Genomic DNA, 27293 nt, shown 5'->3' with positions numbered 1-27293 from the left:
GTAAAGCATCTAGTAAGTATTAAAAACCTGATCAAACACCTTGATCACATACATTACTTTGGCTCTGTGAAGGATTTATTGCACTGATCATCTCTCCACAGAAACACAAACACACCCCAGCACTACTGCCCTGTTACTTTGTGTTTTACAGCTGTTCATGTAATTGCTAACTCACTTCATTTGAAACAATACAGGCTAGAAGAGACCTCTGTGAATTAGAGTGTAAACTAAACTGGGCAATTTCAGATGGTCTGGTGTGGACAGATGTTAAATAGCAGCTATGCCAGGAGGTGAATCGTAGCATGCCTGAAGACATGAAGTGGGAAAGCAAACAGTGAACTGGAGGCAAGATGGAGCTGACAATCTCTCCACAAGTTAGTTGCAGACAGAAACTGCATCCTTTCCCTCTGATGTCCTGCTGATGAACTTGTGCTGCAGCTCCTGGGGTTTGAATGCTTGGCTTCAAAGCATTATTCTTAAATTATTATGAATAAATACGTGATACAAATACAAGTCTGTAAATAAGACAAAAGGTGTCAAAATCAGGAGCATCTAAATGTTAGGTAACTATATCTAACTGTGCCTAGATAGTCCTGAGGGACTATAATGAGTCTATAAAACATCTAAAACAAGTTAACACCTGCTCTTCACACTTTCATTAATTAAGATTCAGTAGAGATGCAAGTTATTTTAATGAGTGATTTGCCACTCCACAGGAGCCAGGCTGTCTCAGCAACGCCGCAGTTACCACACATTGTATCTGGTTTACCATCATCAGTGCTGCTCTAGCCCAGGCAGTTGGGTTATTTCCTAGGGTCTGAGGGACAGACTATCAACCCATTAGTCATTATTTGTCCCTCAGGTTAGCAGTTTTTTCTAGTTTTGACTGATACCCGACAGAAAAAAACATGTTTTGACTGTGGAAAGGTCAATTCAGGTGTGCTGACCTACCTGTAAGGTATCAACACCCAACTAACAGTAACACCATTGCAACACTATGGAGTGCAGTCCTACAACTACTAGGAGAGAGTTGGTACAGTAGCACAACCCAATCTTGCACAAGCAAAGTGACTGTACACCAGCCAAGGGCAGCACTTGAACTTCTAGCAAGAGTTTTCTTGCTTCCTTCTGTGGGCTTGCTTCAATTTCTTCCATTTAGGAACATAAAGATCTAGCTTTGCTCTCTGCACCATAACCAGGCATCTGCCTCATGAGGCTTGGGAAACCTGGGATGATCCTGCCCCTTACTATTGTCCCAGACACACATTTCCTGGGATGTTTGTAAGTGAAAATACCACACTGACTGTTGCCTGGTTCAAGGTAGTCCTTGCCTTTGCTGATCAAAGGTTTTATACACAGAGTATAGAAGATCTGGTTAAGGAAAACTGACGGAGAGAAAAGTCCTTTGCCACATTTAAGATTTCGACAGTAATTCAGTGCAGACAAGTTGCTGAAGTGAAAAGTATGGCTAATGTCCAAGTGGCAGCAGACTTCAATATAAAATGAAAGAAAAATCAAGGCTTAATTTACAAGGGTTCTGGTAAAACTTCTATGACATAACACTGGCAGTTTTCTCCTATTTGTGTCTTAAAGTCTTTCATCAAGCACTATTGAGGAACCTAGTCTTTTGGTTTTTTTGTTTCTTTTTTTTTTTGTTTGTTTGTTTCGGATGGAATATTTGCAGGTTTTTTTCTCACCACACAATAATATTGACGGTAATGCAAGCTGTGCTCAATAGGCAGAAATCTAAGTTCCAGCTGTACCTTCTTCATGCGTGAGATCTTATTAATTTTGAAGGAAAAGAAGATGCCCAGCGTAATTGCTCAGTATCTTTCCAGGTTATTCTTCACAGATTTAGAGACAACTACTATGAAAGTGTCTAAGCAAATGGTCTGTCACAGCCACACATTCAACTGCTATTAGTGGACCTGCTCCCTGGATCCAGAAATATTTTATGGCCTAGTCTAAGAATGCAGATCAATCTAGTCACGAATGCAGATAATACTGTTTGGTATCATTTTCTTGCACATAGTTCCAACATGTGGACCTGCTACCTGAGTCCTTCTCCTCATGTACAGACTCCTTCCTCCAACTGTTCACATTTTTATTTGAAAGAATCCCCCCAAAGGGCTTCCAGAGGGCCAGAAAATGACAAACCTCAGAAACCCAAAGTTCTTCAGATTTGCTCATGTTTTACTTGGATGTTCACACTGTGATGTGTGAGCATGACTGCATGCAACCAATTCACAGGCTTTTCTGGCCCACACTGACAAGTCCTGCAAACAAATAGTTCCCATTCTGTTACAGAAGCATTCCCAGTTTCTTCTTCTCCTACCTTTCATTGAATATTCCTTTGTAAAATATTTCAGACTTCTTTTCCCACTTCCATCATTTTGCCTTTCTTCTTGTGAGGTTGCACACTTTCCATCTCCTCCTGCCCCTGTCTGTGAACAGTTGGTTGACCTCATTTTGCAATCTCCACACATCACCTCACCCTGCCAACTAGTGTTCGGTTCTCAGCTGGTGAAGCTGTGCTGTCCTTCAGATTTTTTTTGGTTGACAGGTGGTGAAGGCTTTGTGACCAGCTTGTGTTCTGCCGTGCTACAGCCACATTCATAAGGATGACAGGCTACCTTACCAACAAAGCCAACAGACAAGTTGCATGGTTTGCTTCCTCAGAAGGTCAGAGACAGCTGTACAGCCAACTTATAACAACCTTCACATCCCAGAAAGCCTCTGGACCCAGCATGCCATCCCTGAGCTAAGGCTCCTTGTATTGATAACTGGGGTCCACTGCGTGACTAAAATCTCTTCAAAGTAAAATTTGTGAGAAGATGAAAATTAAAGTAAGGTGGGAATGAATTTCAGTTTTCCATGTTCCCTTACAACAATCATGTCCTCATCTCCCTTGTTGTTTTTTGCCTGTGAATTTAATCAAATCTCTGTTTTCATAGAAATATGTCCTACCCACCCTTTAATCTTCCATCACATGTGCCTGTTTAGGTAAAATTACACAGTGTATTTACACAGGCATCTCTTCCTTTTTAGCTGGTCCTAATATAATGGCATCATACTAAAGGAAGGAAAGTTTTGTCTTGTTGAGGTGGAGACCCCTGACTTAAATAGGTGGAGCTGTACTCCTGTAACATAGAAGATTCAGGACTTTGGTGAATAAAGTGCACCAACTCTCACACTCACACATGTGTAAGTGGTCCCAGGAGTCATATTGTAAAGCAGTCTACCTTGTAACACATCACCTCAGCATACAGCTTTAAGTGTCTTAAAGCTTACTTCTATAAAAAAGTTGTTTCCATAGCTCCTGGCCACTTTCTGAAACTCACAGATTCTGAAACTAGGGAGTAGTTTTACATCTGATTATTTTTTTAAAAACCAGTTTGCTTATTTTTGTAAGGCAGGTAAATTTAAAGTCAATATACAGCCCCCCTATAGCCACAAATATCACAATGAAACTTTGTCCTCTGATATTGCTGCAGGGATCTGATCCAGTAGGCACTTACTGTTGAGTTTATATGACGTAAACTTCGTCTGATATACTTTGATTCAGCAGATATTTATTTTTCTGCTTTACTTATACGGTACAGATAGTGCCATTTATTCTTCGAAAGTAGTCACAGATATAAAATAGAAACCATATGGAATATTTGCAAGTTCTGTTTTTTTTTATAACCAGATCTGAGAATATTCTCCTCTCCATTTTGAATACATATGATTCAGTTGATATTTTGTATTTAGGCTTCCCTGCTGCATCAGGCTTTGCCATTGACAGTTATTATAACAGTACAAGTCATTTTTATTGGTAAAGATAATTTACTCTGTTGTACAAATTCAGTTAATATTTTTGTTTTGGCTTTGTCAGTATATTTTTACCTCTCAATTTCTACATTTACCAGAAGAAGGGCATTAACAGAGACATGATTTTTGGCGTTGCTAACAGCAGCATTTTCAACCTCAAATGTAAAAATAAAAACAATATATCAGTGCTTCAAAACCATGATAATATAACATTTGTGACAACTACAATAAAACAAAATATATTGAGTTCTCTTTCATATATTTTTGCACCTGAATCACATGCTCAAACTTCCTCTACAATCATAAAAACTTTTAATTACATGTGTCTATTAAGTTGTACCTCAAAACACAAGCCAGGTATCACCAAGTGAGTCTGCAAATCTTTCCAGTTGAATCACCTATGTTATTGGCCAGCATACTGTGACATCCTGGATAGCCTCAGGGTTAGACAAGAAGTGCAGAGATACTGGAATTGCATGCTAGCCAGGTCACTTTTCTGATAATAAAAATAGAAATACCTTATTGCCTTCCTCCCCTTTGCTCCAACAGATATTGAAGAGCTATAGCAAGCGTTGGAAAACACAAGATGAGGTGCAGACAGCAGCGGTCATTCCCATAAAATAGGCTCACTTTCCTTTCTTTTTTTGATTTTGGACCAGGCCTGTTGTGTATCATTGTGGTGTTTGTCCAGGAATGAATGGACTCTCCTGGGACCCTTGCAGATAACACTCTGCAGGGTGCAGCTGAAGAGGGTGTATGTTCCATTCAAACACAGATAAGAGGAATTCCATTACCCAAACATATTTCTTAATCACTTCTGTAAAAATAGCCATAGATATAAAGAAAATCAGAAATGAAGCACCTGTTGGGCTCTCACACGTGGAAGTACAAGCACAGCTGGGGCAGAGTGATGAGATGGAGTAAATTCTACTGCAGCTGCTGAGGATACTCAGGAAATAAAATAGATTAATATTTACACAAATGAGAAATTAAAGGACTTGATGGCCCTGCCTGTTGTCCTTCACTGCCTGAAGGGCAGGAAAATTCTGAACCATAAGATAATTGAATTTTCTGAGAAATAACAAGGGTTGAAAGTGTTTGCTGTGACCATATTGAAACTGTAATTATGTGCCTAATTTCTAGGCAGAGAAATTAACCTGGTGTTGAGGTTGTAAATAAATTGTTCATTCAAGAGGGAAACTTAATACTGTTTGTGCAATTAAAATGAGATATTTATGGCACCACGGCACTTAATTTTACAGCTGTGTTTGTGAGGTCCTTTACACTTCATCTGGATAATCTTTCACATTGTGAAAAGCTCTTCACATAGTGCAGGAGCTGCAACCAGCAAGAGATTCCAGCCCTGTCTCTTCAGGATGGAAGAGGAAAGGCAGAAGGGGTGACAAATTGCCCAGATCCACTGTTGGGGTCAGGAATAGCTGCTGCACTTCAAAGGGGCTGAGGCCCTTCCTTCAGAGGTGTTCATGGAGTCCTGACATCACCCAGACTCTCCAAGGCAACACTGGACCACGCGCCTCCTGCTTGCCTCACCTAGCAGTGAGTATCTGTAGTGCCTCCTGCACGGGGATGGTGTAGAGGGTGCCTTGCCCTACTCTTCAGGATGAAACCCAAGGCATGTTTACTATTGCCTTTGCCATGCTAAGGGATACTCCTCTCTGCTCACATGAGTAGGGAACTTGTAGACAATCAGGCTGCACACTGACCCCATTTTCACTGGTGGTCACTGAAGAGTCTCAGAGCAGTTGAACCCCTCAAACATCTCAAAAGACAAGAGTTGAAGTAAGTTTTCAAATAAATAATTACTAGGACAATAAGAAACTACCTGTGGGAAAGGCATAAAAAAACCCCAAAACCATCCCCAAACAACCCAAACTATTCCCTTTTATCCTCACAGGACTTAACTTTTTTCATTATTTCTGTCTTTGCTATTACAAGGTTGTTGAGATGTCAAACCACAGCTACTTTGGTAACTGGCCAGTTTAGCAGAGCTCAGTTGGGGACAGATTAAACCCTGTAGACTTTGGCATCTTGCCTGTGGCTACACACGTTTTAAACCACAACCACCCTGCCTTATGCAACAGTGGATATATATCACAGCTGCAAGGATATAGCACAGGTAAGATTTCCAAAGCTGAAAGACTGCTTGTGATGAGAGTGCTGAGAGGTTTAAGTGGGTTCAAATACACCAGTGCCAGGCCCAGCAAAAAAAAAATACATGCTAGAAAGAGAGGAGGGGATCGCTAAGGAGAGGAAATAGAGGGTGGCTCAGGAAGCAGGTAACGTGTAACACTGATTTAGCAAGATTAAGTAAGACTCAAGGAAGGATTTTATGTTTACCATCTAATCCAATCAGAATTTTGGAAGTTGTGTAAAACTTTCTAGTTCAATGCAACCCGTAACCATTTGACATTAAAATGAATCTTTACAAAGGGGCGGATTACATTCTTACTAGAGAGTTTCTTGCACCTTGATTGTGAAAATCTGCTGTGCCTATTATCAGTGAAGAGACATAATTTTACATGGACTGGTTACATTCTGACCCAGAATGTAACTGTATGATTTTTTAATTTTTATTTTATTTTTATTGATCAAAAAGTGCTACATGGGAATGGTGAAAGATGTGAAGGAAGGAGTGCGGAGGGACTAAAGAAAAAATGCTGAGACAGAAAAGATGAGATTAATGTACTGAAATGGGGTAAGATCATTGAAATTGGGAGAAAGGGTGGGTAATGAATGGAGTTTTGTGACTTTTTTAAATGTTGTCGTATAACTTGAAAAATTAGGCCATTCCTTCTTTCCTCTCACCACCACATTGCAGTAGCAAGTGACTGCAGCCATCCTGAGGTTCCAACACAATACCATTCACTCCTAATTCTTCCGAAGCTTCATCCTTTTGAAACTGGCCTTGTAGGTAAATTCCCACATAGATACAAGTAGTCTGATTACTTGACTAGGCAGACATCTGTGCCTTGATGAGAATATAATAAAATGAGTGCCAGCATTGCATTACAACAGTTACAGAGTAGATTCTTTTGTTTCCATTATTATCCTCATTCAAAGGTTACATACCTCATTAGAAATGGAAAAACTAGGTCCTAATCATGGGATTTCATGATCATGTGCCACCTGACACCAACAAATTAAATCTGTCTCTCAAACCCAGTTCTCTCGTCACAGGATGGCAAGGATTCTGTACACATGAAACATCACTATTATGAGATATAACGGAATTATTGCTATAAGAGATGTGTGTGAGGTGTTAAGGAAAATTAGAAGTTGGGCAGGAATATGAACTGAGTTGCCCCCAGGGGAACAGCTCCCCCTCCATCCTCTACCTGTTGTACACCTAAAATACAGCAAACTCCTTGTGAGCATGCTGCTTCTGTGCACACAACCTATGTGCATGTATGCACATAAGTGTTCACACAGAGAGGGTATCTTATCCTGCTTACCTCAGGAACTTCTGCATAAAGCTTCCACTTAGAGAAGCAAAATAGTAGTTTAAGCCTTCAGAGGAGTCTGATTTAAAAGCTAAATAAGAAATACTTCTAGACTTCCCCTCTCCACTAAGGTGACTTGGGTTTTTCCACACACTTGAGTTACTGCTTTCATCAAACCATGTAATTACCTCCTAGAAGCTCTGCTACAACAACCAGCAGCACCAACCCTCCTCTAATCTCGTACACTTCATCTACAAAAGAAAAAAACTTAAAAGCTTAAATAATGCTGCTTTAAGTATAAAAAAAAGAGCTAATTTTATGCCAATGAAAGGTTTCATTTTGCATAATATCTCCTAGAGCATTCCTTGTCCTCCTCAAAACAACCAGGGAAATTAGTTGGTGGCGTAAAGGTGCACTGTTATCAAATACAATTTTACTACTCATTTTAATTTTTAGTAGTAATTATGATGTGGGTGAAATCAGAATAAATTTTTTTTTGTTCCACATCTTTCACACCCCTCTTAGTTATGCTTTGAATCCTCATCAGCATTCCCTTGAAACCTTTTATTTAATCCTGGTATGCCAAAATTGATATGTAAAAACTCCAGAGTAAGTCTAGAAAGTGCCTATTTTTATACTGTCCATGTTAGAGAACAGAATTTGCCTGCAGCACTTTAGAAGAAATCTGTATCTACCCCCAGGATCCCCCAAAGCACAAGCAGATCTCAAGCACTCGTAAATATTGGTTGATCCAGGACACTGTCTCCAGTGACCACACGGAACAACAGACTCCAAAATCAAACAGAGCTCCCTCTTCCTAAGCCCTAGCTTCCTGGCAGCACATCACCAACAGACATAGGTTGCCAGGAGATCTGCTCAGCAGTTGATTCAGCAACTGTCTGGAGTTACAGGCTTCAGAAAACTATTTGGAGGCCACGCTAGCTTTCTTCTGGATTTTTTGGTAAGGATGGAATTGTGAGAAGCTGCTTTTTCCTTGCCTTTCAGGTCCTACTTTGCCATTTTCTATATATCCATGCACATAACAAATGCAGTTGTGTATACTGTGTTGTGCATCTATTATTAAGATAATATTAAGGGGTAGCTCTGGAATCACTACATGTTTGTGAGGTCTGTTTGTTAGTTCTCCATCTGCCATCATGTCACTAATAGATGCACTTTAATTGCTGTCCCAGTCACTTGTGAACTTATCATGCCCAGGTCTAAATTAGTAGCAGAAGTGTGTATTTTCAGGCTATAAGTACCAAAATCAAAAATAGCACTGATAGCAAAAATAATGTAAAACCTCTGGACAAAATGCAGAGGGATTCAGGGAACTATTTATGGGAGAGGGGGCATCTCTGTTTTCCTCCTAACTTCCCTCTACTACTAGCTTGACCTTACTGAGGGCCTGAGACTTACCTGTTGAGACATCATCTTTTAGAAATGCTGCAATGTAAGGAGGCATTGTACCAAGAGTGTAAGGACCCCTTTAAAGGCTGGGGTCTCACTGCACTGCTCTCCTCATATCCCTTCTTGCTAAGGGTACAGAGCTCTCACAGCCCTCATAGTGCAACAGCTCTGCTTGGATGCCACTATTTTGCTGACACTGTTCCAGTTTCTTCACTGCAAAGACTCATTGGATCCGTGATTCTCAGGGCTGCTGGATGCCACTGTGCAGCCAGACACTGAGGTGAATTGAAAGCGCACTACAGAATTTGTGCTTGGTCACCAAACATGGTAAGATTTCATAGCTGAAGGGATAATCTGATTTAGAGAATATGGGAGTTTTTCCTGTTTGGATGGCAGGTTTATTTCTGCTCAGTATTTTAAGATACTGTCTTGTTTTTAAGATTTTAAGATACAGTCTTGTTCAACATCTTCATCGCTGACATGGACAGTGGGATTGCGTGCACCCTCAGCAAGTTTGCCGATGACACCAAGCTGTGTGGTTCTGTTGATACGCTGGAGGGAAGGAATGCCATCCAGAGGGACCTTGACACGCTTGTGAGGTGGGCTGATGCCAAGCTCATGATGTTTAACCATGCCAACTGCAAGGTCCTACACCTGGGTCGGAGCAATCCCCGGCACAGCTACAGGCTGGGCAGAGAAGAGATTCAGAGCAGCCCTGCAGAGAAGGACTTGGGGGTGCTGGTCGATGAGAAAATGAACATGAGCCAGCAGTGTGCGCTTGCAGCCCAGAAAGCCAACCGTATCCTGGGCTGCATCAAAAGGAGTGTGACCAGCAGGTCGAAGGAAGTGATCCTGCCCCTTTATTCTGCTCTTGTGAGACGTCACTTGGAGTATTGTGTGCAGTTCTGGTGTCTTCAACATAAAAAGGACATGGATCTCTGTTGGAACAAGTCCAGAGGAGGGCCATGAGAATGATCAGGGGACTGGAGCACCTCCCGTATGAAGATCAGCTGAGAAAGTTGGGGCTGTTCAGCCTGGAGAAGAGAAGGCTGCGTGGAAACCTCATAGCAGCCTTCTAGTATCTGAAGGGGGCCTATAGGGATGCTGAGGAGGGACTCTTCATTAGGGACTGTAGTGGTAGGACAAGGGGTAATGAGTTAAAACTTAAAACAGGGGAAGTTTAGATTGGATATAAGGAGGAAATTCTTTCCTGTTAGGGTGGTGAGGCACTGGAATGGGTTGCCCGGGGAAGTTGTGAATGCTCCATCCCTGGCAGTGTTCAAGGCCAGGTTGGACGAGGCCTTGGGTGATATGGTTTAGAGCGAGGTGTCCCTGCCCATGGCAGGGGGGTTGGAACTTGATGATCTTAAGGTCCTTTCCAACCCTAACTATTCTATGATTCTATAACAGGTAATGCCCACACTGGTTAGTAGTAGAGCCCATATGTATCGGTAGGATAATTAAGACTGCAGTGTTGTTTTTATGTCCCTGATGGGCATCAGAAGTTCCAGGAGAGCAAAGAAAATGTAAAGGAAGCTTTCAAAAGCGGCAACTTGTATAGGAGAATTTAACTTTGTGTGTATTTGCACCTAGTAAATAAGATGGCAGACCTTGGTTATGGTGAGAGCACGGGCCACTAACTTTTCAGAGATAATTGGTCTATCTGTGAAGCATACTATTCTTTGTGATCTGCTTATTCCCACAGATTCTGTACAACAGAGCATTTTTCCTTATCTAACAGTAAATCATATGTGTATATATATATACACACATATATCTGGAACTGATGCTGTCCAGACCACTTTAATCATCATTAAATAAGTTACTGCTTACTTACTGCTAAATCAGTAAATTAGTAAATGTCCATTCAAGAAATACCACTAAGCTTAGACACATTTCCTTCCTTTTTTTTTCTTTTAATAACAATTTATTGTCTTCTTTTTAATGTAGAATATTATGGGCATTTTATTATGAATAGATAGCCCCACCTTGGCCAGAGAAAGTTAGATAAGCAGTAAATCTAATTTATCTTCCCTGATTTATAGTAAATTTTGATCTCTGTGGCTTGGCACTTGACCTTAGCTTGGATTCTGGTTCATTGTCTCTGCATCACACCTCTGTTCTGTCTTTCATGGGCTGAATGGTCTTCCAGCACAGAGGTCTCTGAAGCATCAGTGAATTAGAATTACAGACTTTAAAAGCATTTGGCAAATTTCAATACATTTTAGTAGATCAGCAAGGTATTTCCGAATTGTGGTCCTTTGCAGGTTTGCAGAGTACGAAACTTTCAAAGTAATTTGTTTGCCCTTCCGTTTCTGGTAGCCGACCAACCTATATGCAGTCACACAGCTCTGGTCTAACAGGAATACTCCCGTATGTGCTGCTTCTGCCTGGAGAGAAGAGTACTGCTGGGTGCAACAAAGAAGAGAGGTGGTGTAAACGGCAGGCAGGAAGCTGAGAGGCAGGAGAAGGGCAAGGGTTGCAGGATCTGGTGGGCAACCAGGCTGCAACAGCCAGAGAGGAGATGCAGGGGCTGTGTGTAATGGGGGAGTGGTTGTAAGAGAAAGAAGTGGGAAGAAAGGCAAATGGGGGCTAGGACACAGATATATAATAATCCAAACTTCTTTAAATCAGATGGTCATGGGAAAATGTGGTTTGCTTCCAGTCACTGCTAACTATTGAATTGGATGATCTCAAGAAGTCCCTTACAGTTTATAGCGGGATTTTTTTTTAGCATCAGATCTCCAAATTGCAACTGTTTAACCTTATACAAGTGTATAGGATCAAAGGGTTTTCCTAAAAATTTAGCAGTTTCTGTACTTAAAACATGTAGACAAAATCAGATCACGCATATGGAAATGCAACAGAGGAGTAATTTATTTATGGTATCATATATAAAATATGCTACAAATACGACCAGATTTTTTTTAATTGATATTTTTCTGATTTAAATCTTCCATTGCTATTGCATATAAGATACTGCAGGTTCTAGAAAAAAATAAATAAGAATTTATGACCAAAAGCTCCATATTAATTAAAATAAAACTTAAGAACCAACAATACAAAAATCCTAAACAAGCAAACAAACAAAACCTCAAATCACAGTGACCCCTGTTAAATAAAAGAACTGGCAGGAAAACAAACCCTTTCAAAGCAGTTGATAAATGCATATAGCAGATCAAGAAGCACATAAGAAATACACAGCTGCTAGACCAGGGCTTTGAATTAACTTTGGTAGGTGGAGCCAGGAAGCAGCAGTGAGGATAAAATGAACCATGTGTCCTGGAATAATTAGATAATTCTCTGACACAGCCCACACAGTTTTGGCTGGTCCAGGCCTGTTTCACAGCCCGTTCCCTGTGTTCCCATGTCGTCCTCCATGCATTTCCCTCACTCTGAACTAAGTTCCTCTGCAACCACAAGCAGATGCTCTCCAGACTAAAATTTGAAACAGAGAAACCAAGCCATATCCAAAGGTTTAAATGGCTCATGGGGTCATGTGGCATCTGGCCAGAACTGGCGATGCTTTTGGAAACCCTTTTAAGAGCAGGCAAATGAGCACAGAGTAGGAAGGAGATATAATTTGTCTAAATTTGATCTAAATGTACCACAGCCTGTGCTCTTAAAATATCTCAGCACATCCACGGGAAAAAGTGATGGCGAGCATCACATTTATGTGGTTATTTCTCAACATGTTGTACTCTTAAATATGTACATCTATCATTTGAAATTATTTGTTGTGCTCTTCACTTGGAGATGTTGTCAGTCAACAAGAGCTATTTAGCTGATTTACAACTGTGTCAAGTCAAAGTCTTTACAGTGCTGCCGTCTCATCCAGATTATGTTTAGTGCAGGTGTTTCACTTACACAGAAGGAAGCAGAAATATAGCAGGATCAAATTGGACTTTAAAGTCCAGAGTGCCAACACCAGCTCTTCACCAGGTGCTAGCTGACTCATTGGCTGTTAATGTGTAAAATGAGTAACTAACTATTGTTGAGGCAGTAGTTGATAAGAGCGTCTCACTGAAGTTAACAGGAGTGGACAAATTTTGTCCTAATGGCTACTGATGCTGACTGTGGAGCCAGGCAGTTAATACTGCTAAAGCACTAGGAAATTTGAATTAAAAGTGCCGTGGATGTTACGATTTATTAACATCAGCATTTTGTGCCTTCTCTTCCACAGAAATGTGATGAAATCACTGCAGACGTACCGGTTTCCCCTCCTGCAGCCCCGCTCTGTCTCGCCGGCCATCCGCCAGCGCTCTTCGCAGCCGCTCGCAGCGCTTTCCCGAGGGAAGGGGCAGCCCCTCAGTGGGGCTGGCGAGCAGCGGCACCAGGCCTGGCGGGGCACAGCGGTGTGGTGCGGTGCGGTACCGCTGAGCTCCTCCGCGCCCCGCCCCGGCCCGCCCCGGTCCCGGGCGGCCAATGCGCGGTCGGGGGAGGCAGAGCCGGGGAGAACCTCGAACCCAACTTTCTCACCTTGAAGGGCATCAGGAGCTCCCAATGATTTCCCTCCAGCTGCCCTCCCCTCCAGCCCGTCCTCCCCGGCAAGGCTCTCCGACGGCCCGGGCTTCCCCCGACGACTGCAGCCTGCCCCTCGAGGAGGAGAGCGCCGAGTAGGTGTGCTCCACCGGCAACGGTCCTGCTCGGTCCCTGCTGCCCGGGGAGCCGGCGGCGGGCAGCGGCAGCGCAGCGGGGCTCGATGCGGCGGTCATGGGGCGCGGGGCAGATCTCGGACCGCGGCTGCTGCTGGCAGCGATGCTGATCTCCCTCTGCCCTGCCGCCGCCGGCGGCACCTGGATGTGAGTAGCTGGGCGCGGGATGGGGTGGCTGCGCGGAGCCCGTCCGTCCCCTCGGGGCCCGAAGCTGACGAAGGGGCTGCTTCTGCAGGTGGCTGGGCATCGCTGCCGCCGGCGGGCCGGAGAAGCCGGGCTGCGCCAGCCCGCCGCTGAGCCGCCGGCAGCAGGAGCTGTGCAAGCAGAAGCCGGAGCTGGTGCCCGCCATCCGGGAGGGAGCGCGCCTGGGCCTCCAGGAGTGCCGCAGCCAGTTCCGACACGAGCGCTGGGACTGCCGTCCGCCACCCAACGTCCGCCGAGGACCCGCCGCCACCGCTGCCGCCTTCGGGCACCAGCTCAGCAGCGGTGAGTGTCTGCCCTGCCGGGGCCGCGGGGCCGCAGGTGCCGGTGGGGGACCGGGCTCCGGCGGGGCGGGCTCAGGGACCGGGCGTGGTAGTGGGAGGTTACCGCATCCGCCCCGGGAACCTGTCACAGGTACACGAAAAGCAGGGAGCAGACACAGCCTACCATCGCATTTCCAAAATCGTTGTTCCTTACTGTAATTTGCTTAATAGGTCCGAGGATGACAGCGCCTTTAACTAGATCTACTTAACTGTGTTGAAATGTTGTTATTCTTAGACTGATGTCGGCTTTACCCCCTTATGTCATAATTACTCGATGAGTGGGGTAATGACACATAGTATTTCGAAAAGGTCACTTCATTGCAGGTAAAAATCTGCTCACAGCACTGTATGCGATGTGAATTACTTTAAAATGTGCTCAGTTAGGTGGTATTGCTCAGCAGAGCAAGACCAGAGCTGCTTGAAAGCACTGGAGCTAATGATGGAATTGCTGAAATTTAGGCTGAAATTGGGACACTTTGTTTGTATCAGGTGGAGGGTCTTGATCCTGCAAGTTTGTTTTGAGCACTCTGCTCGATGATTTTGGTGCAGGCATTGATGTGAACTGAACTATTTTACTACTTCATTTTGTATTTGTACAGTCTTCACTTTATGCTGTGACATTGGAAAAAAAACAACCATTAACCACAAAAATGTAACATGTGCAATAAAAAATGATGCATATTCCAAAAATGTAAAGAAAATAAACCAACAAACAAAAAGCAGGGGGCAGTTTACCCTACTGCATGTAGTCATACATGCTGTATGTCAGTCCTTCTGTCCAGTGGGAAGGACTACACCTGCAGACCCATAATTGAGCAGCACTACTAACCCACAGAGTGTCACTAGTATGTCCTGTTGAAGCATTTTGTGAGGTTGCCAGCACCACCGATTAATATGAACAGGAGAAACAAACAGGAACTTTTCTGCCTGTGAGCAGAAACTTGGGACACTGGAAATAGCACATTGTTTTTACACCAATGAAAATTAGTACAGTGAAATTTCAGTTACAGTTAATGGCCAGTCATTGATTTTCAGTTTGCTTAGAGAGTATACGTCTTGCTTAACGCTTATGGAGCTGTGCTACAGTATCTCAGAAGTCTCAGAGCTTAAGAGGCCCAGGCAGGTCCCTCCATGATTCTTCTGAGCTATAGCCTAACAGTTAAAGGTTTTTTACACTGCTGTCTTTCCCATGGCCAGCTTATTCTAGGAAAAGCACATGGCCTAATTATCCTTGTGCCATTCTGATTTCTGCCTTGTTTAAGGTTCTTGGTGCTGTTTGCAACCTTTGTGAATTAGAACAACCTCGATATTTACTAAACTTAGCATGAGGTAAGTTCTGGCCCTATACCAAAGTAACCTGGGATTGTGACAGCTTCAAGTTCCTCCTCTGAGGTCTGAACTAACTTTTTCTTCTTCAAATGAATGTGAGTAGTGAAAAGCAGTTTGGAGAGAAATGGGGTTGGGGTATGGTTCGTTTGGGGGTTGATATTTTTTATTATTGTTATTAAAAGCAAATTCACTTGAAAGTTTCTGTGGCGAATAAAGTTCCTAACCAGATTTAGAAAGGAGTTACCAAAAATTGCATGGTGCAGGCAGCCAGAAACAGCATCATTAATAGCGTGGTCATGCAAAGAGGCCTTGAAGTCTTTTTTGGATGTGAATATCCACTGCTTTAAAGAAGTTAACTCGACAGACCATGCTGTGATGGCTTTAAACTTGCAACTGTTCCTTTTTAATAATGGTCTGACTTGTAAAATGGCTTTCTAGAGCTCTGCTATGGAGGTAATCAAAGGGAGTGATGAAGTAACGTACCCACACCTTGCTTTATAGGCACGAAGGAGACTGCGTTCATATCAGCAGTGACATCGGCAGGCCTCGTGCATTCGGTGACGCGGTCGTGCAGCGCAGGAAACGTGACTGAGTGTTCCTGTGACACGAACCTGCGGCACGGCGGCTCGGCCGTCGAGGGCTGGCACTGGGGCGGCTGCTCCGACGACATCCACTATGGAATGTCATTCAGCAGAAAGTTCCTGGACATGCCCATCAAAAACATAACGGGCAGGAGCGGGCTGGTGGCGATGAACCTGCACAACAACGAGGCCGGGAGGCAGGTATGTGTCACTGTTCAGAAATGGCAGCAATTCCTTGTTCACCTTCATTGACAAAATGGCGTCAATCAAACAAGGCTTGTCCCTGACTGCAGGTACAAATGGGGCCACTGGCAAGAACAGCACTAAAGTCACCAATGCAAACATGTACAAAGTTGGAATCAGAGCTGGTTTTAGCCAGATAACTAAACTCCACATGTTAAAATAAAATCCACAAAGTAAGAATTGCATCCGGAGTGCTAATCAGAGTTATCTTAAGTAGATATTTGATATTCTGTAGCAAACTTGAAACGTTATCAGCATAATACATTAGGAGCTTTGTCACTGATTATTCCACTATTATCATTTCCTGCATTTTTAATTCAGTATTCAATTTAATACTGAATGAGAAGGCAGAGCAGACATGAGGCATCATTACCCATCCACAGTCTCAGGTCTGTGCCTAAGAGTAGGAGTCTAAAATCATTCAGGAGAAATCAAGTTAACCTTTTCTTTTAAAAGGTTGGATGGAAATGATGTCTCTGTTTCAAAGCAACCCATTGGTTAGGGCACTTATCAGAGAAGTGAGAAGAGACTGGCTTCAGATAGCTCTTCTTCAGCTCAAAGGACTTCAAATCCATGCTTGCAGAGGAAATGTGTGTGTATGTGTGTGTGACACTGGTTTGCAAACACTGATGAATGGGAGCAGAAACAGCCAGTATATGAGCCTGTAAACTAGTGCTTGGGGCTTATGTCTGGAATAGCAGAGACTTGGATTCTGGTTCTTGCTTTAAAATCACTTTCTCTGCTTTACCTTGGAGTTTTTAACTTCATGTTTAATGGGTCTGTCTGGCCCCATAATACTTTAAATCTGTTCTGCTCAGTGACACAGCTGTAATGAAAGAAAAGACACCCTCTGGTTTTGACTACATATATTGATGGACTCCATTGTAACTCAGTAATTTCCTGTAGCCAAAAGCAGCATCAGTGGGTTTTACTGAAAATAACTGCTCTATCTGCCATAGATGGGGAAGAACCATGATGATATTGTTGCAAAGTATTCTAATTTAAACTAATTTTTACAGTTTACAAGGTTATATATGTTATTTAATTTAATTAAGTTGGAAAACCAGAAAATCTGTCAGGGACATAGGCCCTTTTTAAGACTGAAATACAAGAAGCAAACTTTGAACCTAAGTAAACTGAGAACAGTTACTGTGAGTCTATTTTGATGTCAGTCAGCTAAATCATTTCCAAGGAAAGGTGGTTGGTATTGTGTAGTAGAGAATGTTGATAAGAAGCAGAAGATTAAGTGGTTATTCTTTAGGGAAAGAGCAAAGGGTAATTAATCACATTTGTAGAGAGAGATAGGCTGAATGGAGACCTCATAGCAGTGCTCCAGTATCTGAAGGGGGCCTACAGGGATACTGGAGAGGGACTCTTCATCAGGGACTGAAGCGATAGGACAAGGGGGAATGGGTTAAAACTTAAACAGAGAAAGTTCAGATTAGATATAAGGAAGAAGTTCTTTACTGTGAGGGTGGTGAGGCACTGGAATGGGTTGCCTAAAGAAATGGTAAATGCTCCATCCCTGGCAGTGTTCAAGGCCAGGTTGGACCGAGCCTTGGGTGACATGGTCTAGTTTGAGGCATCCCTGCCCATGGCAGGGGTGTTGGAACTTGATGATCTCAAGGTCTTTTCCAACCATAACTATTCTATGATTCTATGATTCTATAGTTAACCCAGCACCTTCTGCAAGCCTGAAAGGCCAGAAGACACTTATTTCACTGATTTTGCTTCAATGGTGTATTTGTTGTACGTTACCTTGGAAGAAAATACGTATTTACTCAGCTTCTGTGCATAAACATTTTGTAACTTAATGGCAAACTGTAGGATAAAGCAAATATTTTTGACTGCTGTCCAGAGTGAAAGAGAATGTTTATTGTTGGTACCTGGAATTTCTAACAGCAATATCAGCTGAAGTAAGTTTAGAGAACTCTTCTGTAGTTCCAAAATCCTTAACTAGGAGATGTTGGAAAATGCTGGCCTTCATGTTCGGGAGCTTACAAGAAGGACGTTTTGCAATATGTTCTGGTACCTTATGACCTTTTGTAATAAATAATATCATGTTCCTGGTTCTGTGTCTTGCAAGAGCAGTCTTTCAGGCAAAATACTTCCATATTTGTTTGGAGTTACTAATGGAACTGGTATGTGCAGAATTCTCTTGTTACTTTCTCATTTCTGTACAAAATGCTATTTCTACATCTCTTAGTTAAATCCAAAATATATAAAGTTTGAAACAGTAGGAATCCTTTTACTGAATTATCCACTGTTTAGGATGCTAACCTGAACCTCAGAAGGTTCCAGTTTCAGTTGTTATTCTGCCACAAGATAAATGTCCATCTTTTAGCACTGCAGTGTTCACCGTACTTCGATGTGCATATGTGAGTTGTGCAACTCTGCTCCTTACATAAAGGTATAAGGGCGAGTCAGGCACTATGGTTTGACTATTATTGTAGTAGTATTTTTTTACTGAAGAAAAATTCTGCTTAGTTAATTTTCCAGTTGTGGAAATCTATTTGATCTGCAGGGCTTGTGTTTTCACACTGACAGCTTCGTTCATCAGGGTTTTACTGATACTTGTGGGTTGGTAACAGACCTACCAGCAGTCTGCAACAGTTCATAAGTGCTGTACCTCCAGGAGGACATGTGCTTGTCTTCATAAATAGTCCTATTAGTTCTGCCAGTGGGTTAAATTAGGCTGTTTGATTATAGCCATTGGCTCCCATTGCAAAACAAGTACTATCAGCCCCTGTCTCACAGCTGAGTACACTGCCTACAAACAGAGAGCTTAGCTTGGAGATGCTAAGCATTAATTGGCATCAAGGGGTATGCAAACTGTAATCCAAGTGACCCTCCTTCACTGCAGACCAATCTCAGTTGCACACTGGTCATTTCTCACAAGAAGTCAGTCAGTTTCATGATCCGCCCAAGAAAACTGAAAACCTGTCCCATCTTGCACAGGACACTTCTTTCCACCACATTTCTGTGAGTAACAGTACTCCTTTGAAGTTCTCTATGAAATTCTGTTCCTTAGGGAGAATCCTCTCACAATTTCATAAATAACTGGAAAGATTTATCATGTCAATCTAAAGGTGTGACACTGAGCACTGTTTGTGGAGTCAGTCTGGAAGTCACACTCCCAGTAATTCTGTGCATCCCAGTAACTGTGCATCACTGTAACTGCACTGCTCAGACACAGGTGTGTGTTCAGCCATGTCCCACCAGAAGGCTGCCTTGACTCTATAGGCACCATATTAGGTTTGCTTGCAAGAAAACAGGAAGTACCTGAATGTTGTTAGATGTTCAGCTACAGGGGTTTGTTTATTAAAGCTTTCATGGCAGCCTGAGATCCAGTGAAATGTTTTGTCATCAGTCAAAGCAAGATGTCAGCTCCCTGTGCTAGCAGTAGAGACAACCCAAAATATGTTGGAGTCCAATCAGAAAACTTGCCTATCCTAACAGCTGGGAAGCAACAGGCTGGGGTCATACACAATTCTGATGACACCATAAATCATTCTGAAACAGAGTGCATCAAAGCATTCATTTGATCACCAATCACTGCTAATATATGCTGCATTTTTAATGATATATTTTGATAACAACCTGAGACTCCAACATCAGTTTCTTATCCTGTTTATAAACTGCTGGACTACTTGCCTACATGGAAGTAACTCACCCTTAGCACCTAGCAGACATGTCCAGTGGTTCCCAGACAATTTCTGGATCCTTCTGCCTCATCCATATTTTATTATGCCTGATTCTATCAGACTTGGAATTACACTTCTTTCCTCAAACCAAACTGTATATTCTTCCACTATTCTTTCTTCCCTAATTAGAACCCTGTCATATTGCAGTAAAAGCAAGGATTATAACTGTAACCTTACAAATCCTATAGTACTATGTGATTTCAGACTACTCAGAGATTCTAGTTAGTTGCCTTTGTATAAATAACCAATTGTTAGAAATTGGAAAATATTATTAAATCCCTTCTGGTTTTAGATCATGTGTAAAATTTATGTTTTGGTATCATGTTTGTCTTTTCCTTGACATTTTATTAGATTATCTGTGTTCTAACAAAGACTTTCTATCCTTGGATCTCAAATTCTTGTCTGCCTCAGTCACTGTCAGTCTTAATGACATATTCTGACTACCCAGTGATTTCCTTATTGATATATTCTTGAGATTATTGATAGATGCTTGAGATACAAGCACAAGGTCAAGTCTGTCTATTAAACAGTAACTAACCTGGGAAAGAGAGAAGACAGGTATCTAAAAGAATTACAGACAGTTGATTTGCCACTGAAAAAAATCTGTGTGTGCTCTGAGGTGAGGGTCTGCTTTTTTCAATGTTCTTATGTTTCATCCAGGATAGGGAAAAATCTCCAATCCCAAAAGCAATCTACAGCATCTGGAAATATCATCTCCTGTAATGATCTATCACTTCACCAGGCTGAGTTTGCAAAGGCTAGTGGCTGTTCTAGGTCAGGGCATACACCTGTTCTTTGTTGATAATGGCTCTTTGAGTGCCTTGTTTGGCTTCTGTAGTAACTTCTACCAGCAAATAGGTCCTGTTCACTCACCAAAGAAAGATGTGACTCTAAGCACTTTGGTCATGTGTGGTTTTAATAATGTTTGTAGAGTTATATGCAAATACCAGCTTGGGCTTGTGTCAATATCTTTGGGGCAGAACATGTCAGGAGGCCTCGACTCCCACCGAAATCAATGGATTTAACCACATTGGACTCATCCCAAACTTCAGAGACCACATTCCCCATGATGAAAAGTGCGAGTTTAACACACAGGGTAGAAACTGCTCATTTTATCTGCTCCATGCCCTGACTAGCTCTGAAACTTTTGCACTTGTGCTGCCTGAGCTACAAATAGGCAGCCTGGCTTGAGTTTATTTCTGGTCCTGAATAAGGTCAGTAGAACTTGGTAGGATTTCAGGGCTCTGATCTCACTGCAGAATCAAGACGTAGGAACAGGAAAATGAAACTACTTTCTCAGGGGAAAACAGAGGAGGGTATTAGGTAGATTTGCCTTCTGCTCTTTTCCTTTCCTAGGACAGTTTGACAGAGATTGACCTCAGTTAATGTTTGTGGGGACTGTGGGGTAATGAAGGTTTAGGGTGAAATTTAATAAATATGAAATTGCAGGGGTGGGGGTGGTGTCTTCCCCATTTTTTGGGAAATACTTGCTCCTCCACAGAAGAATAATTTTAATCTTCATTGGCCTTTCTGCATGAAGAGTTTCAAGACAGAACTATTATAAGTTAATTTAAAATTCACACTTTCTGTTACATTTCCCAATTGCCTTGATTGTGGAGATTAAATATGGGGAGGGGAGAGGTGGAAATGTTAGTAAAATGGAAGATGGTAACACGGGCTTTCCACACCATTAACCAATGGCTCATATGAGTGTATAGGATGGCTCCAGAGAGTATGGTAATGGAAAGGTAAAACAAAGCAAAAATTATGATACCTTGTCCTTGTGCTGTATCTGTGCAAGCAATGTTTTTTCTGCACACTTTTACAAACTCTAATGTGAGATGTGTCACAAGCCTAATTGAATAACATTATGACTATTAGATATTCTATAAGGAAGTATACTGATTATCTGCTGACTGTATGAGTTGCAGTCCCAGATAAAGAAAGTTACTGCTTGTTTACAGATTCCAGTTCTTTAAGGCTGGGTCTTCTATAAACTGAGCCAAAATTCTTGTGTGTTGCAAAAGCTCAACACAGGCTGCAGATTCCCAGTTACTTTTCAGTCCAGTGCTTCCTTTTGCTTGGCCATAGAAAAATAGCCCATGTCAGGGTATTTTAATGTTGGTAATAACTGTGGAAATCTTGCTAAAACACTGGAAGTTATGAAAGTAGTATGAATGAATAGTATTATTATGATACTATGGTATTATGACTACTATTGACTACTGATGATATTATGACTACTATTATGATAGTATGAATATCAAATGGTGTTAAATAGAGCCATTATTCAACTGTAAACACTGGAAACCCATGATAGTACTAGTATGCCTATATTACAAGATCAGGACTTCATCCTGTAAATGAGAAGCGTCTGAGATTTACTGAATACCGAGTTCAGGCCACCTCTGCTGCACTATAGTGGCTCCTTTGACAGACTTCCTATGGAGCTCAGAGATGTGGGCATTCTCCTGCTATTTCAACACAGGTCTGCCCTGAGGAGCCTGCAGCCTGTATGCTGCAATTCTTTGGATGCTGAGCCACACTATTCACACACTTGTGTAACCTCAAGCCATTCCCCTGGCCTTAGTTGCATACTGTGCTGTGAATGTTTAGTGATCTTGATGGTAGCTTTAAGGCACCCTTAAAAGATGGCATAGACGTGCCCAGTAAATGTTTTCCAACATAGGAACAGTGCCGTTACCTGCCCTATCCCTGCTCCCCCTCCTACTATTCCCCGTAAGGGCTGTTTGCATTCCATCAGTGGGAGGAGTGACACAGGACGTGTCGCTTCAGGTATTTTGGAGCCTCCAGAATGAAAAGCCAGCCAGAAATACAAGCTTTTCTTATTATTATTTGATATTGCTATGTAATTGCCATTGCAAAGTGCAAATGTAGATCACTTCTGAAGATCAGGCTTCTCATAGTGGGGGTTTGGAGTTGAAAACCTGATTTCTAACGTGTATCCTCTTGTGCTCTGGCTTCTCCACCACTGAAATGGCAATGGCAGCTGTAATACTTTGAAACCTCTGTGTTACTGATGTCAGGCAGTATTCCTAAGGAACAAAGGACCACATCCAAATGTCGTCTCTGCTTTGCTTTCAGGCTGTAGCGAAGCTGATGTCAGTGGATTGCCGTTGTCATGGTGTTTCTGGGTCCTGTGCTGTGAAAACCTGTTGGAAAACAATGTCCTCCTTTGAAAAGATTGGCCGTTTTTTAAAGGATAAATATGAAAACAGCATACAAATATCAGACAGACTGAAAAAAAAGCTACGCAGGAAAGAGAAAAGCCAACGAAAAATACCAATTGGGAAAGAAGACCTGCTGTATGTGAACAAATCACCCAACTATTGTGTTGAAGACCAAAAACTGGGGATCCCTGGAACTCAGGGAAGGGAATGTAATCGCACCTCGGAGGGACCTGACGGCTGCAACCTCCTCTGCTGTGGGCGGGGGTACAACACCCACGTTGTCAGGCACGTGGAGAGGTGTGAGTGCAAGTTTGTGTGGTGCTGCTACGTGCGCTGCCGGAGATGCGAGACCATGACCGATGTACACACCTGCAAATAAGTGCAGAGAGCACACCAACCATCCTGCACTGCTTGGTACACACAACTGCCGCACGGGCAGCAATTACTCTTGCCATGTGGAATTGCAGGAGCATCAGCCTCAGGGGGAATGGGTATTACCAAACAACGGGTAGCCCAAGCATTTGGTGTATGCAGAGCAACCAATCGAACAGCAGCCTGCACACAGGTACAGCTAAAACAACGAAAAAGGACTCCTGATGACACATTTGAACTCCATAAGCAGGGACAGACACTGAGCTTTCCAAGTTTTTGATAGCCACAATGTCCTGAAGATCCATGTAGTTGGTAGATACAATGGAGAAAACTCAAGATCTTCTTAGTCGGAAACTGAAGAGTAGGAGGGTGTGTAAGATACATGTGTACGTAAGATATCGACATTAGATATAACCCTTATGCCTGTAATATTAAAACTGGGGCTAGATGGACCTACTAGATGGTTCATTTCTGCAGGCTTTAGAGAGAAAAAGCAAAGATAGGGGAAATGTTCTGCTGTTGACCATAAAATCTTTGCTTTGTAACTGTTCAGAAAGCTGTCTTCTGCATAATATGCAGGAAACCATCTGGCATTGGGAAACATGCATGACTGCCAACAGCCAAGCACTGCCTGGGTAGAGGAGGAGGGTCCACTGGTATGGACCAAGCTGTGTCCATTTCAGATGGGTTGGAGCAGAGCTCGAGGAACATGGATGGTGTGCCTTAAGATTTTTCATAGGTTGCCTTTCAAATGGACAAAGGACAGGTCTGAGGAGGGCCAGAAATGCAGTCTGGTATTTAAAGGAAATAAAATCCTTTGCAGGCATTTCCTCAGTATCTGAACACACCATTTGCGAGTCAGTCGGTCGTTGCCCACTGTTGGACTATATGCAACAACCTGCCATGTTCAACCATCTCACTGGTGGTTCGCCGTCATCTTCACAAATAACCATGTGAGATTCAGCCCAAAGAAATCTGCCATAAAGTGAAATGGTTTTCTAAGCATTACTTTCTGTTATAGGACTCAATGCTAGAGCTTCTCGTTAGTCTGCACCCTAAGTAAGTTCAATGCACAATGTATTTCACGGATTGACTCACACCACTAAAATACTTAAACTGTCATTGATAACATTTTCTCCACTTCCATATGTTGTCTCAGCTTCATTTTACAGCTGTGAAAGGTTGTTTATTTTTATGCAGTGATTTAATGCCAGGTTTAAAAAGCATCATGTGAAAGGATTTCTGTTGTTTAAATGTAAAAAGACCTATTTTTGATAAGACAAGAAAGTTTATATTTTGTAAATATTTAAATTATGAAAGTTATGTAAAAGGCTTCCAAAACTAATGTGATAAGACTACAGCCTTTGACATTTGTTGGTTAGATATTTGTTACTATTATAGTAGCCTTTAAGTGATTTTTAATTGCATGTGCAAGGGGGAAATTAGTCAGCAAATTACATAAATGTTCTCTTTTCCTACCATCAGGGTGGTTATAATTATTGTAGTTAATGTACACTGATAAGAAACACTTACTATGATTTTCTAAATGATCAGTTTATACTCTGTATACTGTTTTTATTCCTTTAAATCCATTTTACAAACAGTGAAATCCCAGCTGTAGTGGTAAGTGCAGAACTCCTACTGATATCAGGGGGACTTGCAAGGGTTGACAGTCCCTGAGCTTTTTCTACACTAACAGTTCTTAGAAAGAAATCATCTCAGGCATCTTAGTTGAGGCTTTCAAAGTCGCTTTGAGGAATTAATTTCCTAACTGTCAATTATTTTTATATGAAAGATGGTGACCAGATTCCCTGTCACTCTTTAATGGATGTGTAGGTCAGGAAGAAGCAAACAAAATCTTCTGTGTTGTGGTAACTTCATTGCCTTATGTGGAGTGGCTTAGGAACTTCAGCAACCAAAAGTTCTTTATTTGCTCATTCTCTTTGGACCTCCCCCCCGCCACATTTGTCCAGTCTGTCTCCATTGATCTAGCCTGATAGATAATTATGCTGAAGACACAACACCTGCTCTCTATGAGAAGGTGCTCAGTGTACCAGTTGTTGTCACAGGAAGATTTAACACCCTCCCTGTGAAAACTTAGATGGGGAGGACACACCCTGGAGGAAGACCCTGAAGAAATTTATGAGCCAAGGCTGTTCCTATCTTCCATCAATAATAATAAACCCAGAGGCTGTGCCACAGCACCTATTGGCAGAATGGATGGGACATGCTCCTGGTCACTGGTGATGTGGAGGTGTTGTAGAGATCACCTCTCACTCTTTCTGAATCTGCCTTACATCAAATTGCTGGCAGAGGTAAGTGCCCCCGTGCCCTATGTGATGAGACTGCTCCTAGATGTATGTCCATTGAGTTCAGTGTTGAGGTCTCCACCATTTTGTTATATGGGGCTCCAGCAGGAACCAGCCACTAGGATTTAAGTGTGGAGACCAAGATCTTCTCTTGAACCTGCCTCAATGTGTATCTCAAAATGACCTTAGCTTTTACCAGACCTAAAGGTTATCCCATGCCTCATCTGTAAAGTAAGGAAAATCGCCAGTGTACTTCTTGGTATGCCTTAACTTCTGGCAGGGTAAGAAATGGGGAGAAAATGGTCCTGGACTCCTGGGCCTAAGGTCAGCTTCAGGGCTTTGCCCAGAAGAAAAACCTCAGCAGGCTGTTTCTGTGGGTTTGAAGAGGAGACACGGGAGTTGCAAAGCAGTCAATGCAGTCAGGATGTCCCTTGCCTACTTGGCTATCCAGTTTTTTGGTGCTGCATCATTTTTGAGATGTCATCTACTTAAAAATCTTTTTTGTTCATGAATGTTGTAAATAAAAGGCTTTTTTCCTGGCTTGTGGGGCTAAGAGTTTATTTTTTTAAAGGATGACAAATGACAATGGAGAAGTGGCAACTCACCAAGTTTATGAAAGCTACAATGAGGAACAAGGTAATGGGTTAGACCTTCACTGGCAGCAGCAGGAGGAGCTGAAGAAAGCTATTTCATGGGAGGTGGCATTACCCTTTCTGCACTGAGCACTGGTGAGAGCAAATGCATGTAGTGCAAGGGGGTGCTGGTAGCTCTTCTGCTGCACTAACGTCAAGGGTTTGCAGGGGGAAGCAGAAGCAAAGCTGAGGGCACTGGGGAGACTGGAGCATGAGCCCCTCTCTTTACCTGTCACAGCTGAAACTGGTGCTTGCTCTAAGTCACATCCATACAAAGTAGTTCTGGATAGGCAGCATCTGTAAAAGCAGTTCTGGATGGGATCAGGATATGAACATATTTTTGTAGTAGCATCACAAGAATAAAGAAATTAGCTGATATCTATTGCAGTATTTATTCCACTCTGGAAAAGCTTTCCTTGGGTGAGAACGAGAGGGAGAACCATCTGTAAGACAGCATGCCTCTGCTTTCAAAAAGGAGCCTACATATGACATATGTGGTTCAGCTACTTTTGTGGGCATATGGCACTAGGATGAATTTCACTCAGTTTAATAGGGTAAATTATTTTTTTTTCCCTTTTAAAACGCAGTCTTGTAATACTCTTGTATAGCTTTGCAATAATACACCCTATGTTTGAACGTAGCCATATGTGTGCTCATCTGAGCAAGTGAGACTAGAAAAAAATGGAAAGAAATCCACAGTTTGAGTGGGAGAGAGGTCCTGTCCCAGTCCCGTTCCCTCACACTGCCCTTTTATGCACAAAGCAGCAGTTTGTGAAAAGTAGCAAACCTATGAAAAATGCCACAAGTTTACTTTTGGAAGAAAGGATAATTGTAACTTCTTCTGAAAGTGAAAATGATGTATGCTATTTTGAAAACAAATATATATGTGCACTGGCTGCGTGTTTTAAGAGCAAAGCTGTGTTGTTGACCGAAGTGCTGACATACTGAGAGGAGTTACTGCAGGAACACAGCTGGCCAGTTTATCGACATGCCAGTTTATCTGTGCATGCATCAGCCCCTGCCTGTTGGAGATCCCTTGTCAAAGGATGTGTAGGAAACGGACGTGTAG

The 27293-nt window shown here is 42.3% G+C and overlaps 1 protein-coding gene across 1 annotated transcript; it reads left to right on the top strand.

Annotated features, from left to right (window-relative positions):
- The first annotated feature begins 13338 nt into the window (after window positions 1-13338).
- Window positions 13339-26138, top strand: WNT16 (Wnt family member 16). The gene is made up of 4 exons (XM_061373004.1): window positions 13339-13486; window positions 13575-13825; window positions 15694-15974; window positions 22826-26138. The coding sequence occupies exons 1-4, from the start codon at window positions 13398-13400 to the stop codon at window positions 23288-23290; spliced, it is 1086 nt and encodes a 361-aa protein (XP_061228988.1). The 5' UTR covers window positions 13339-13397; the 3' UTR covers window positions 23291-26138.
- The last annotated feature ends 1155 nt before the right edge of the window (window positions 26139-27293 follow it).

This window comes from Neopsephotus bourkii, unplaced genomic scaffold (assembly GCF_033783945.1).
Source record: "Neopsephotus bourkii isolate Nb327-2 ecotype Australia unplaced genomic scaffold, CSIRO-AGI_Nbou_v1 NB_1624, whole genome shotgun sequence".
Taxonomy (NCBI): domain Eukaryota; kingdom Metazoa; phylum Chordata; class Aves; order Psittaciformes; family Psittacidae; genus Neopsephotus; species Neopsephotus bourkii.
The sequence above is the reverse complement of the archived record's forward strand: the minus strand, read 5'-3'. Positions and strand labels throughout refer to the sequence as shown.